The sequence below is a fragment of the Danio rerio genome, chromosome 3 (genome assembly GCF_049306965.1).
Source record: "Danio rerio strain Tuebingen ecotype United States chromosome 3, GRCz12tu, whole genome shotgun sequence".
NCBI classification, from domain to species: domain Eukaryota; kingdom Metazoa; phylum Chordata; class Actinopteri; order Cypriniformes; family Danionidae; genus Danio; species Danio rerio.
The window spans coordinates 29,061,645-29,076,418 of record NC_133178.1 but is presented as its reverse complement, the minus strand read 5'-3'; the positions used below and the strand labels follow the sequence as shown (position 1 = coordinate 29,076,418).

General features: G+C 34.7%; 1 protein-coding gene across 6 annotated transcripts in view; it reads right to left on the bottom strand.

Annotated features, from left to right (window-relative positions):
• The window catches only part of mybpc2a (myosin binding protein Ca), a 68,332-nt gene that overhangs the window by 25,430 nt on the left and 28,128 nt on the right, over positions 1-14,774 (bottom strand). For 2 of the 6 annotated variants that reach the window (XM_073943583.1, XM_073943584.1), the window contains 5 exons: positions 4,135-4,248; positions 2,039-2,187; positions 1,842-1,959; positions 1,474-1,522; positions 753-809 (listed from right to left, as the gene is read on the bottom strand). In XM_073943583.1, the coding sequence (XP_073799684.1) occupies positions 753-809; positions 1,474-1,522; positions 1,842-1,959; positions 2,039-2,187; positions 4,135-4,248 (487 nt within the window). 6 annotated transcript variants of the gene reach the window in all.

Genomic DNA, 14,774 nt, shown 5'->3' with positions numbered 1-14,774 from the left:
TTTAATTTAACAATTAACAACAGCGTCATAAGCATTGTTAGTGTGAACTGACCTTTACTGTTTTTATATTTGGAGTTCTGGACCCACAGGGATCTTGTGTTTACTTTAGATTCTATTCATAATTTTGCAGGGTATATTCAAAACTGAATATATAAATAAAGACATGTCCAATCATAACAGTAACATAACAGTTTCCGAGGAAGACCTTTGATTGACTTTCGATGGTTCAAACGGAAAATTTGTCAGGATTTTGCCACTCCTGCCTTGTTAATTCTTTTTTTGGTGGCAGAGTCCAGACACTAGTTCTGTCTTGTCTTATATGTTGTACTCTGCTCGAGTTTTCTCGGGTCGAGCACTAATTTTCTGTCATTGTGTCATTTGCATAAGCGATGTCTCGACCGCGATTGGGCCGTGCGCATTCCCGCTTGATGAGGGCAAACGAGATCTTGCCTTGCTTGGGACGCGCGCTCTTGTCCTGTTCAATGCTGCCAGATTGGGCGATTCCCTAATTTGATTGTGCAGGTAAAAAGTGACCTAGGCGGATAGAGAAAATTTAAAACATCACACCCCCTTAGCCCCAGACACCCATTAACTGCTTTGAAATTAAAACCTAAATTACTTTTTTTTTTACATCAGTTCATTGATTGTAATATTGAAGTTATTACTATTTATTTCATTTGAAATGATGGTCATTGTTAAATTACAGAAGCACACAGGATGCACATTAAGCAAGCAAAGGACAACTTTCAAACCTTTTCTTGAGTAAAGCACTGAAGTCCAGGTCACCTGCATCCTCTCCTGCATCTCCCCTGCAAATAACACAAGGTTAATGAATTAGAACAAAAAACAATCAGGAGAGCACTATGTTTATAATAAATACAGTTTTACTATGAAGAAACATAATGAACACTTACTATGTTCAAATACTAAAAACGCAAACAACATATTTATTGCTCAATTTACATTTATGGCAGATTATTCAATCTGAAATAACTTTAAAGTATTAATATTATTGCCGGATGCATTCCACTGGTGATTAAACCTTTGACTTAGCATTAAAGTAGCACTATGTTCTACTTAAACAAGGAGCCTGGCTCAGTCCTATGACTAAATCTCTACTGTCAAGAGCTGGACTTGAAGCTGAACTCTCAGACATGAGGGAAAACCCCTACTCAATCAGTCCATAAGATTATAACTGGTCAGAAGAGCAGCTTCTGGCAACAGACGGCTCCCTCAACGATATACAAGAGTATCATGTTATCATTAATGTATAAAGATGAGAAGCATTAGTCGCTAAATCTGTGTACACTTACAGCAACATCTAAACATGAAGTGTCAGTGGCAATATGAAGATATCAAATGAAAAATCCCTTTAAACAATGAAAAGCATCTGAACAGTTCATTAAAACAATGTGACATGAAGACATCCACCAGACACTAATGAGAAAGACAGAAGCACACAAACAAACTTACGATCGCTTGAACGCCTCCAAAATGTTTGTTTGCTGTGTCTCCTCAGCAGCTGAAGGAGAAGATGAAATGCGTGATGATGATGAGAAACTGTGAGTGTTTGATTTGCTCCACAATCTGATTACTGTCAAAGCCAATAAATGTGTAGTGCTGATTTACTAAGTGCGGCAGACGATCTAATCAGCTAAATACCTACTGAATAATGAATCAGCTGTAGATTGCAGCAAAGTGCGCACGCACGCCAGATGCGTGTTAACTTTAGACATCTAAGGCTACATTTTGTGCATTTTAAATGTCCTATGCATCAGGGATCTCAAGCTGGCACTGATAACTTCAATGTTGAGCCACTTTATAACTGCCTAAATTCTTACCTTCGACAGTAACATCAAATGCGCTGGTGTCACACTTGTCTTTGGACGTGACCTCACAGCGATAACCTCCAGCATCTCCATCTACGACCTTAACGATGGTCATCTCATAGGTGTAAATCTGCGACAGAGAAATATAAATGGTAACTCTCAGCTCTAGAGAACAAGTCCCTAATCGAGGACAACTTTCCTTCACTCACCTTTGTGTTCCTGTCATAGGTTTCTTTGAACTGCAAGTGTTTTCCAGCCTTGCTGGCCAGATCCAGCCATTTCCCCTTAAACCACTTAACGGCTGGCTTTCTTAACATCTGAGAGGAGTCCACCTTAGCCACAAATGTGACATCCTTCCCTATAAACCAAAATAAAAATTAAATCATGCTGAACTAAATAATTATTACTGGCTGGGTCTTGTGGGTCAGTTGGCAATTCTGTGTGGCATTTGCATGTTCTCCACATGTTTGTATGGGTTTCCTCTGGGTACTTCGGTTTCCCACACAGTCCAAAGACATGCGGTGTAAGTAAATAGAATAAACTAAATTGTCCGTAGTGTATGAGTGTATTTGTAAATGTGAGAGTATTGGGAAACATCCATAGGGATTGAAGGGCATCCGCTGCACAAAAAACACGGTTGGCGGTTTATTCCGCTTTGGCAACCTCTGATAAATCAGAGACTAAGCCAAAGGAAAATGAATGATTAAATATGTTTTTTTAAGCAATGCAGCTTATATGTAAGGGATAATAAATGAATAGAGGGTAGTTGCCTAGAGAAGTGCATTTAAAATTCTTTAACGCAAGGCAAGCTAATGATTATCCTACTTATTTAATGATCATTTTTCAAGATGCGGACAATATTTGATGGAATTTTCATCAGTTATGAAATGTTAGATCTCTTAGTCCACACTTTTGATTCAGTCAAATGCAGTCAAAGGGGAAGTGAACATGAGAGAGAAAGATCCTTTGTTCATGTACATGACATGGGCATATCTAATAGCTCATATTAATGTGTTAGCTACCTTTTCGCAAATATTTTTCAGCATATTGCAAGTTGGTTAACCAACCTCAGCTCCCTGGTGAAGCACCTGTCAGTGTCCTTGAGATTACACAAATCAAGAATTTCAAAACAAAGTGTCTTTGTTCCACATTTCTGTTTATTGGTTGAATAAGTATATTATCCCGGTATTTAAAGTGCTTATTCTTGTAAGAATTTTTAGTGTGAACGCACTACTTATAGTATTTTACAGAAAAACGGCATAGAATAGCACACCTATGTTTCTTTTATTACTGGCCAAATCATGAGAATTATGAGTTATGGGTGTGTTTTGAGCATAACATGCATTAAACCAATCAGAGTCTTATCTCACATTCCCTTTAAGAGTCAGTTGCATCCCGCCATGGCACATTTGCTATTAACATGGCGGGCTTTGAAAGTGGAAAAACTGAATGCTTCACTAGCGAGAAAAGCAAGTAAACAAACCATCTGCAGCATGAGGATAAAAAAGGAGCCTCCTCCATTCTGCCTCTTTACTTTCTCTTTACTTTACTTTGACTCTTTACTTCTTTACTTCCGTGGATAAGGAAACGGTGTTGTACGCAATCCACTGAAGACATCCATTAGCCTATATATTTAATTTCGTTTGTTAAGAGCAAAGATTTGTTTCAAAACTAGTTCTAAATTCAGTTCTAATTTCCAGCAAACTAATAAATGAACAATAACAATGAAGTGTGGAGTTCTATCCAAACACACGCCCTATTCACATGCCCCATATGGTCCAAAACCTGACAGGTGGACACATCTAAACTTGTTTTTATTTCAAATATATAAATATGCATATAAATAATCACTAATAATAACATTATATAAAACCAAATTGTCGTGAATAAACAATTTAAACAATGTGTCACAAAACTTGAAAATTAGGGTTGCATTGGTCTGAAAATAGCAACAAATCTTGCCAAACACATCGTCCACCTTATTGCGCTGGCTGTGCTAGGGCACAAGAGCTTGCTTATACTGAATGAATCAGAGTTTTAAACCAACTGATTGGCTCGGTGACCAATTTCTATGGTTTCTGAATGATTCAGTGTTTTAAATAAATCAGTTGAGTAAATTATTCCCTCCCTCACAATGACACTCAGAAATAACTTGCCACCAACTACTTAGATAATGATTTAACCTGCAGAATGAATCGCTAAAAACCTACAAGTAGCACACAGACTTATGCCTGGAAAAAAATTAAAGCACACCAATCTGTGAAAGATTTCAGCATTGCAGTATAGTGGGGATTTAGAATCTCACCTTTAATGGCAGCGACAGTCTGAGGCCTCTCCACAAACAGACCACTTATCTCAGACATCTGAGACTCTTCTCCTGGGACATGTTCTACCGGCAGAGTCAGAGAAAACGTGTAAACTGATATGAACTGCTGAAAGCTTACATGAATGGACACTGAGACCTGAACTGAAAAGAGGCTGAAAAGAGTGAATCATTCATGATATTTACTGTTCAGGTTGACATGTAAGCAGCGCTTCCCTACAACATTTAGCAAACCTATACCAGTGCTTACAAGAAAACAAAACACAGCTCTAGATTCTTACATTTCAACCCTTCCAGACCCTTACCGATAGTTCAAACAAAAATAACATTATTTCTTCACTCTTAAACCATAATTTCTTGTGTTAATTTTGGTGAACTATCGCTTCGGGATCTGCACTGGGATGTGGAAGACACTATTTCCTTTTGCACAACAAATACCAAAATGTGTTTGTTTTTTTTTTCTCTCATGTATATGTCAATGACAATACATGCTAAAGGATTTGTGTGTCTTACCATCCTCAGGCAATTCTGTATCAAAAAAGAAAGAGAGAGAGAAAGAGTGAGGGAAACCATTAGATGTTATATTGGTCACGACATTGGCTCTTTTAAGACTGACCTTTCAGAAGACATTCACACATACTGTACATACTAACACATGTAGAAGATGTCCTTCCACCCTTGAGTTTTTCAAAACGAAGAAATCGCATGGCTGTTATTATGTTATTTGCTTGACTAACCAGTAATACCAATCCAATCAACTTAAGTGTCCCACAAAAACTGTTATAATCATATTAATGGGTGGCTTTTTGGTTGGTTGATGCTGTTTAAACTCAAGTTATATGGGTGGTTTTGATGGCTGATGATTTAAAACCAATTATTTTGCATTCTCTTCCATCTCACCTTCAGAATCAGATAACACCTCTACAAGAAAAAGTAACATGTTAACAATAAAAAAGCTTGTGTGTTTATTAAAGTGCACAACAAAAACTATTCTTTGTGGGATCAGGGATTTTTCCATAAAACCAGAGAACAAAACCTTCACTCTGTGTTTTATGTTTATGCAAGTTAATGTGATACACTGAGCAAGGAGTCACGGTGCAATGAATAGCTTGGCTTAAATTCAGAATAGCTTTGCATAAGTGTTTTTTCTGTTTATAAAGCTTAAACCCAACCATCCTATTTCATAAAGATGATTTACCCAGAAACACTTAACCCAGATTAGATACATGTAGAAGAATCAGCCGCTAAACATGTACACTGAAAATGCTTGTTCAGTTTTGGCTTTCCAAACCTCAAGTCACTAAATGTCCTGACCCTCACACTTTCACACTTCAAAGCTGGATCTCAAACAGATCCAGCTATTTCCAATGGTGAATCTTTCATTGGGACCACCACTTCGGAGTATCACTATACTGCACAATCTTGGCTTTTTGAATGGTCACCACATTTCTAAAAAAGATTTTGAGGGGGTTAAATTAAAACATGGTCACAATACATTGAGATAATGTCTGTCTGTCTCCGTTAATGAATTGTAAAAATAAAACCAACCTAATTAGTCTTGATTAAATAGTATTGCATTTCTTAAATGCAGTTTGAAAAATAACAGTGAGATGTTGAAATGAAATATCATTATGCATTCCATCACACATACCTTGATATATACCCGTTAATAACTTTAAAGTATATATCCAAAATGTATCCAAGGTAACTTCTTTCACCTAAACTACAACAAAGTTTGGTAGTTTAAGGTGCTGTAAACTATTTTAGTCACTTTGGAGCTACTCTGAATTAGACAAGGAATCTTTTTTCCCAAAAAAAGATTCCAAAAAAAAAAAAAAAACTTATTGAGACTAGTGTTTGTAATACCTGGTGAAGGCTATTCTCGACTTGTACTGACCTGTGGCATCAAGTTCATTAGTGACCCTGGACCACAAAACTTAAGTTGATAGATAGTGGATATATATTTGTGGCAATAGCCAACAATACATTGTATACATTATTTTATGCCAAAAAAACTTTTTCTTTTTCTTTTTTTTATAGGGATTGGTAAGCTCAAAATTTAAAAAACTTTATTGGCGATTTTCTCAATAATTAGATTTATTTTTAACCTTCATACTGCAGATTGTCAAACAGTTGTATCTCAGTCATACATTGTCCTTTCTTAAAAAAAATACATCATGCAATACAACATTCTATACATCAGTAAAATGCTTATTTATTCAGCTTTCAGGTAATGTATAAAACTCAATTTAGAAATAGAACGGCACAACTTGTTTTGTGGTCAAGGGTCAAATATGACACTATTCAAAATCTCTTTAAAATGATTTTATGCTTATTTTAAACTAACAAAACCACTATTACTAAAAATACCCAATTATTTTATAGAAAACAGTATAAAAATTATTTATTCATATATAAAACGAACTTCTTTCACAGCACATTGTCTTTTAGTGTTGTCAGTGCTATCATATCAATACATAAACTATAGTTCATAACCTAAAATCAATATCATTCGACATATGTTTTACTTTTATCAATCAGGTAATGCTAATCTGTTTGCCTAAAATTGCTTACAGCACATGTAGGAGCTAAAATATTTCAAACAAATTCTGGATGCTTTGGCGAAAATTATATTGAGTAGACATCAGATACTGTTAGGGCTCAAAACCAATATGGCCTCAAAAAGACCAAGCACTGTCCACTGACCCGTAAACTAACATGGTCAGAAAAGCAGCTTTGCTGCCATTCGCCAAAGCAATCTCTGATTTCAAACCATTTGTTTGCTTGTTGGTCTTGATTTGGCCAGTCAGAACCCCTGTCACAGACCTGTGGACCACCGACAGAGACAGTGACTGACATTTAATCACATGCACAGTCACAGAAAACAGGCCGTGTCCGAAAGCTCACAAGGCACCCTTTCTGCCAATAAAAATGTAGGTTTTATACAAAGTGTTTTAAACATCACAAAACTCAATTTTCAATTAAATATATGCATTGCTAAGCACTTAATTACCTTTAAAGGTGGTTTTCTTTAACCTTCAGATTCCAGATTTACTAATAACTGAATCTCAGCCAAATAATATCCTATAACAAATTATATATCAATGGAAAGCTTTTATATTCACCTTTCAGGTGCTGTGCAAATCTTTTTTTAGAATGACACATATAACTGGATTTGTGGGCCTGGGTCACATTTAACATTGCAATGTTATTGTGCTGATTGAATGTCGCAATATGCTGGTTTTGTCGATAACCTTTTTTTAGTTATATATTTGAAAATGAATACATAAAGGACTTAGGCATGGAACGATAACCGTTTTCAAGGTATACCGCGGTTTGGAAAAGTCAAGGTTTTAAAACTGTCAAAATTTCCACCAATACCGTTCCTAAGGTATGTGTTCGTTTTTTTCTTTACGTCTTTTTTTGTTTTGTTTTTTAGGACAACAGTTGTCATGTCCAGTAGAAAGGATATCCAAAGCTGTCCTTTTAAATTGTAAAAAAATATACATATATCTGTTTTTGAAACAAATGAAGACAGCAGAAGTCAATAATTCATTTAGCCTGACATGTTCACTCTTCCAAAATATTTTAAATGTTTCTCAAAATGAAATAGTTTGTGTTCAAAAGGGAAAAAAGTTTAGTTTTTTACCCAGACATTTAAAAAGAATATATTTTACAGCAGTAATCACAATACCGTGATATCGTTATATTTTTATTCAAGGTTCTTATATTCATCAAAATATTATACCGGCCCATGCCTAGGACAATATGACATAATTAAAAAAATCTAGGACCATACACAGACCCAAACATTAACATGTACGTTTTTTTTCATAATCAACACTAGAGGGTGTCCTCGCCCCAAACTTTCACAAGCGAGATTCCGAAGAGTAATACATTTTTTGGGATTTTCTGGAAAATCCTGAATTGAGTTCAATTTATGTTTATTTCTATAGCACTTTTACAGTGTATATTGTGTCAAAGCAGCTTCACATAGAAGCTCTAGTAAATTGAAACTCTGTCAGTCCACTTTTCAGAGTTGAAGTTCAGTTCAGTTTAGTTCAGTTCAGTGTGGTTTAAATTTCACTGCTGAAAGTCCATACACTGAAGAACAAATCCATCGATGGATCAACACATGATTTCAACAGTTTATTGTTTATCTGTGTTCTTCTATTAATTTCACTTAGCTAATATAGTCAAAACACGTGCCTTGTTGTTTACTGCCTGTGGAGGCAGCATTTTTAGCTTTCGGACACAGTCAGTGACAAATAAGGACACACACAGCGAGCCAAGAGGAGTGTTTCTTTCCCTTACCATCACGGCCATCATCATCTAAATTAAAGAAAACAATGAAAGCATAATGAGGTTAAAGCACTACAGTGAGATGGGTTAAAACCATATTTCTACAAAATAAGTCCCAGTGTCTTGTTTCTGGAGTCTCCAGCTAGAGAGAAAGATTAACCAGAACTGTATAAACACAACTGAACAGCAGCAAACCTGTCAAACACTTTTTTAAATTGATTTTTTTAGTCATATGATGCCATGACATTTTTACACTGTGTCCTAATACTGTACGCTTGTCACACTGCACACATCCACACTGAAACATAAAACACATCTGAATGAAAAAGTGCCCTAATGACCATACATGTCGACACCAAATTACACCGTGTACAGATCTCACCCTTCACCCATGCCTTTGGCTCTCCTCCAGAAGAAACGATTCCTATTCTAGCGTGGGTGTTAGTTTTATGACAACAAATTCAGGATGGTGTGAACCGTGAAATGCAAACGCGTACCATATATGCACATGATCAGTGTGTGCTCTCTGGTAATGGCCAACATTATCATAATAGCTCATAATCAGATTGCATACAAACACCAGTCAAATGCACTTGTGCACACACACACATTTATAGATGCATAAATATTTAAACCACCTAAAGTGGTTTTAAAATAAGACAGGTTAATAAGAGTCATTCTGTAACTGCAGTGCTACTTTTATTTATATATATTTTGAATACAAAATGAGATCCTAAACTATTCTCTATGAATATAGCGTGCATTGAGAGCCACACTGCAGAAAAATGAGCAATGTTATACGGAATGCAATGTAATGAAATACTGAATGTTACATATAAAGTAAATAACAATCAGTCGCACAACTAGGGTTGATTTTTAAGATTGAGAACAGAAAATATTGATGCACCAATGCATATTAATGCTTTAAAAAAACTGTTTTAATGCACTGTTTTCTAGAAGATGCTATATTCTTAGTGCAACATTGTCATTTAAAAAATAAACATTGCATAATAGAAAAAATATAGAATCCCCAGTAACAGATTTACAATATGCTTAGTAATAGTGTTTTCATACTTAATTACTTATTAATTGTTCATTACTAAATTCAGTGTTGCATTATTTACAAACCATTTGGGTTTTAAGAGTACCTTAGAATCATTCAGAATGAGTAAGTAAATTATTAATAAACTATTCAACTCAACATTTACATATTTTATTATTCAGGCGTATCTAATAGTTAATTTGTATGATAACAAATGCTTTATTAACTAAACTTTATCCAGTTTTGTGACCTAATCTGAAGTGAGGACTATTTATGCTTTATAAATCCCTTGTAAAAGACAATTAAAGACATAAAGAAATGACTATACATTTCTATTAATTTGAAGATACACAAATAAAACTGTATCAAATGAAAAATAAATCTCTGTTATCCTGATTAAAAATGAAATTACTGTACAGTTTAAACTTCGATAAATAACTTTAAAATGTTGTATCATAATATACTGCTAAATTATTATATTGTTGTTGTTTTATCCAATTTTATTTAATTGTATTTATTTCTAATTGCATTTTGACATTCCTGTTATTTGGCAATGTTTAAAGTAATTTTATTTTTAGATAAGATTGCAAACATTTATTGTTCATTTGATATTAAGCCTTTAAATGTCATTTAAAAGAGATTTAAAAAGCATAATCCCTCACCTTTGGTTACAAATGTGAATGAAGTTAAGTTAATAAAGCATTTACTAACATACATGGTAACCATTACTATATGCCTGAATAATGAGAATTATAAATGTTGATTTGAATAGTTCATTAACCGTTTACTCACTCATTCTAAATGATTCTAAAAGCCACCAACTTCTCTTAAATACAAAAGGTTTGTAAATAATTCAATACTGAATTTAGCAATGAACAGTTAAGAAGTAATAAAGTATGAAAATGCAATCACTATGCACATTATATATGTGTGCTTATAAGTCACGAATACAGCATTTATAGCTGTATTTAAAACTGCTTATAAATGCAGAGTCAATGCTTAACAGATAATGAACTGACAATGTGCTAATTATTATTATATGATTCATACTCTTTAGGTATTATAAAGGGTTCCCAAATATAGTTTTTGCTGCAGTCTCATATTTTGCCATCTAAAATGGCAGTGACATCATCACCCACTGCATTTGGAAAATGACTCATATATTTTTTAAAAATACATTGGTTTAGACCGTATAAAAAATGACATGCTTTAAAATGCATGCAGCACGGCAATACGGACTTATCTTCCACAGTACAGCATGCTGAGCTTTTGTTTACAATGTATTTTCAGCAGAGAGCTAAGTAGGCTATGGTGTTATTTATGTAGCTAGAAACAATGTACTGTAATTTATGTAAATTTGCTTATCTAGAGAAGAAATATGGAATTAATATGGTTTGCCATGTATAGATGGTTAAAGTCACATTTTTTAATGCCTGCCAACATTCTATTTATTCATTCAGGAGGTCAAGTCAACCATATTACTATGTTGTTATATGCAGTAAGGCATACTGTTGAATAATTTCATTAACTAAACAACACACTACGTATATACACTGAGCACTGTATAAGTACACCCCTCACAAATCTCTCTTTTAATTATACATTTTATTTTTTTCTTTATTTCTTTTAAATACATATTTTTAATAGGAAGCTCTACAATATTATATTTGAGCATATGCGGTAGACTAGTCAATGCTGAAGCCAAATCTGGAGCTTATCTAACAAAATAACTTATGATAACGCTCCAAAAGCTAGTACACCCAAATGTATATGTTATAGAAAAATATTAAATACTATTAAATAAATAAGAAGAGAGTTAGAGAATAATTAGAGATTAGAGAATGAATAATACATTTTTTTAAATCATATTGAATTTGTATTTTTTTACATTTTGCTTGAATTTAATTTTATTCTCTTTCAATTTCTTAATATGTTTGGTGACTAAAATATTATTTTAATAAATATATCTGTTTAATAAATCTGTTTTATTTAAATGCACTAAAATACATTGCCTATATTCACTGAGAAATGGATAAAAATGTTCCCGTTCAAAACGGGGTGTACTCAATTACGCTGAGCACTGTATGTGTCGGTTTGTAAGTGTATAAAAAGTGTGCTGACTGTATATTTAAAGATATATTGGGAAGAGTTTAAATAATATATGTGATTCAGCACATCACTCAATCTTAATTCTAACTCGGCACACACACACTCAAATCTGCAAGACAAAACTAGCCCTTGCAGCTTTAACAGGTTGAATGAAGACAAATGGGGCTTGTGACAGAAGCAGGTGACTCACCTTCTGCAGGTTTATCTGTGAAATAAGAGATAATGATAGTGAGCCCGACTGCACTTAAAGCACTCGTTTCATTAAACAAATTACAAGCATTAAGCAGAGTAAAGAGGTGTGTGTACAAACCAGCAGGGGGAGCTTCCTCCTTGGCAGCTGAAGAAGAAGAAGAAATGACATTTATTATCACAGATTGCACTTCGCTCTTATATTGAAGGTGGGAAACAGTAGAAAGGGTTAGAAAGAAAACTGTCTAAATCTAAATATAGCCAAAATAAATACCACAATCCTAACATGGTAATTTATAACATGGTAAAAACAGAGATGAAAGATTTACTTCAAGCAGAAATTTTCATTTGAAGACAAAATGATTAGCCCTCCTTTGAAATTTGTATAGTTTTTAAAATATTTCCAAAGTGCTGTTTAAAGGAGAGAAAATATGACACATTTTTAAACAGTAGTTTTATCAAAAACAATAATTTCTTTAAAAAGCTAATAGTATTGACCTTAGAATTATTTTAAAATATGTTTTCCAGCCAAACTAAAAGAAATAAGATCACTTAGAAAAATAAATAATATAATCTTATAAATAATAATTATATTGGCTTCAATCACATTGTAGCAACTCAATGAGCTTAGGCATGTACAGTAGATATGGTCAAGATGATCTGCTGCAGATCAAACTAAGCATCAGAATGGAGAAGAAAGATGATTTAAGTGACTTTGAACGTGGCATGGTTGTTGGTGCCAGATGGGCTGGTCTGAGTATTTTAGAAACTGCTGTTCTACTGGGATTTTTACACACAACCATCTCTTGGGTTTACAGAGAATGGGCTGAAAAAATATCCAGGCCTGGTCTGATGAATCTCGATTTCTGCTGTGACATTCAGATGGTAGGGTGAGAGTTTTCCATCAACAACATGAAAGCATGGATTCATTCTGCTTTATATCAGCGGTTTAGGCTCCTTGTGGTGGTGTAATGGTGTGGGGAATGTTCTCTTGCTACACACGCCCATTAGTACCAATTGGGAATTGTGTCAATGCCACAGCCCACAGAGTATTGTTGCTGACCATGTCCATCCTTTTATGACCACAGTGTACCCATCTTCTGATGGCTACTGCCAGCAGGATAACACGCATTGTCCTAAAGCGTGAATCATCTCAGACTGGTTACTTGAACATGACACTGAGTTCACTGTGCTCAAATGGCCTCAACAGTCACCGGATCTCAATCCAATAGAGCACCTTTGGGATGTGGTGGAACAAAAGATTTGCATCATGGATGTGCGGCCGACAAATCTGCAGCAACTGCGTGATCTCTGAGGAATATTTTCAGTACCTTGTTGAATTCATGCCGCGAAGGATTAAAGCAGTACAGAAGGTAAAAGGGGGTCCAACCCTGTACTAGTAAGGTGTGCCTAATAAAGTGGCCGGTGTGTCTGTGTGTGTGTGAGTGTTTGTGTGTGTTTGAGTGTTTGTGTGTGTGTGTGTGTGTGTGTATATATATATATATATATATACACACACACACACACACACACACACACACAGACACAGACACAGACACACACACACACTAGTAGTGAATACTGCACGTGTCATCGTAGTGGCTGAAAATGTTTAAATGTGTTAACAAACCTATCATTACCTATTTTTGCCCTGTTCACACTATATCCTATATGGGTTAAAGACACTACATGCCATTTTGATGTCCACATCAAATTCAATTTAAATAGTGGTTTTATACAAATAAAAATAAAACTAACTTTTTTCATCTTTGTGAATATAATTGCTTATATTTGGCTAAAATAATGTTCCATGATAACTCGGTATAGGTGTATTTTTTTGTAGAAGATAAATACTTGCCTGTAATTTACAAAAAAAAGTATATGTGTTCTTATGCATTTGTATGATATTTTACATAAATAAAGGAAATCTGTAAAAAAAAAAAAAAAAATGTCACTAAGGATAGTGGCAAAATAGAAAGATTTCAGTTGACAATTAATTAGCATTTTGCACCTTTGATGCTTAAATAGAGTCTTTTATTCAAATGGTTCCTGTTCTCAAATGGGTCTTCTTTTGAGGCATATAAACTACAATCAATGACATTTATTTACATTTTTCTCCTGCAAACATGTGACATTTGTTTATATTTTGCTCAGAAAGTTGAGTTAATAGGCACACTGTAAAAGATTATACAATAAATAAGTCCTGACAGCATATGTTTAGGTCATTGTAACTTATTAAGCTAAGTTAATCATATTCTAACTACATTTAAAAGTAAAGGTTGTTTTAAGTCAGTTTAATATAAGTTCAATGGACTGATAAAGTTAATTTGATTCAGCTTAAAAATTGAAGGCAACCATATTTATTTTTACTGTGCGCATTTTAATGTCAGAAAAAAATTCAAGCTGTTACACTTTTTATTTTGAGTCTTTGACCCATATACAGTATGCACATGCATCCTCGTAATAAAAAATATATTTTTAAATTGGCCTAGCCTATTTTTAAGCCTGCACATATCCAAAAAACTCTTTTTACAGGAGCGAGCACAGAAAGTATTTTGGAGTACAGGCATCAAATAGTCACCAGTAGGTGTAAACAGCTCTCCTGCATCGCACCACCATCACCTTCCAAGTCACAATCTTGGCCTCAGATTGAGTCTGGACCTTCACTTTTTAGTGTTACGGATATGTTGCAGTGAACTTGGCCTTGCCCCTGTGGGTCAGATTGCGTGATAAGCTTGCATACCGAAGCACTGACACGTCTATTTTTGATTAGGTTTGTCTTTCAGAGAGCAGTATGTTAATGGGGCTCAGGCACTTGTGGTATATGTCCTCGTCCCATGAGGAGGAGCAGGATGCGGCAATCCAGCCAGTTATAAATGCTTCCCCTGCCACAGGATCTAAGGAGCTGGCTGAGACGCCCGGCCAAAAAAAGGACAAGCATCGGGATCGCCAGACAGCTGAAGGTCACGTCTAAACACAA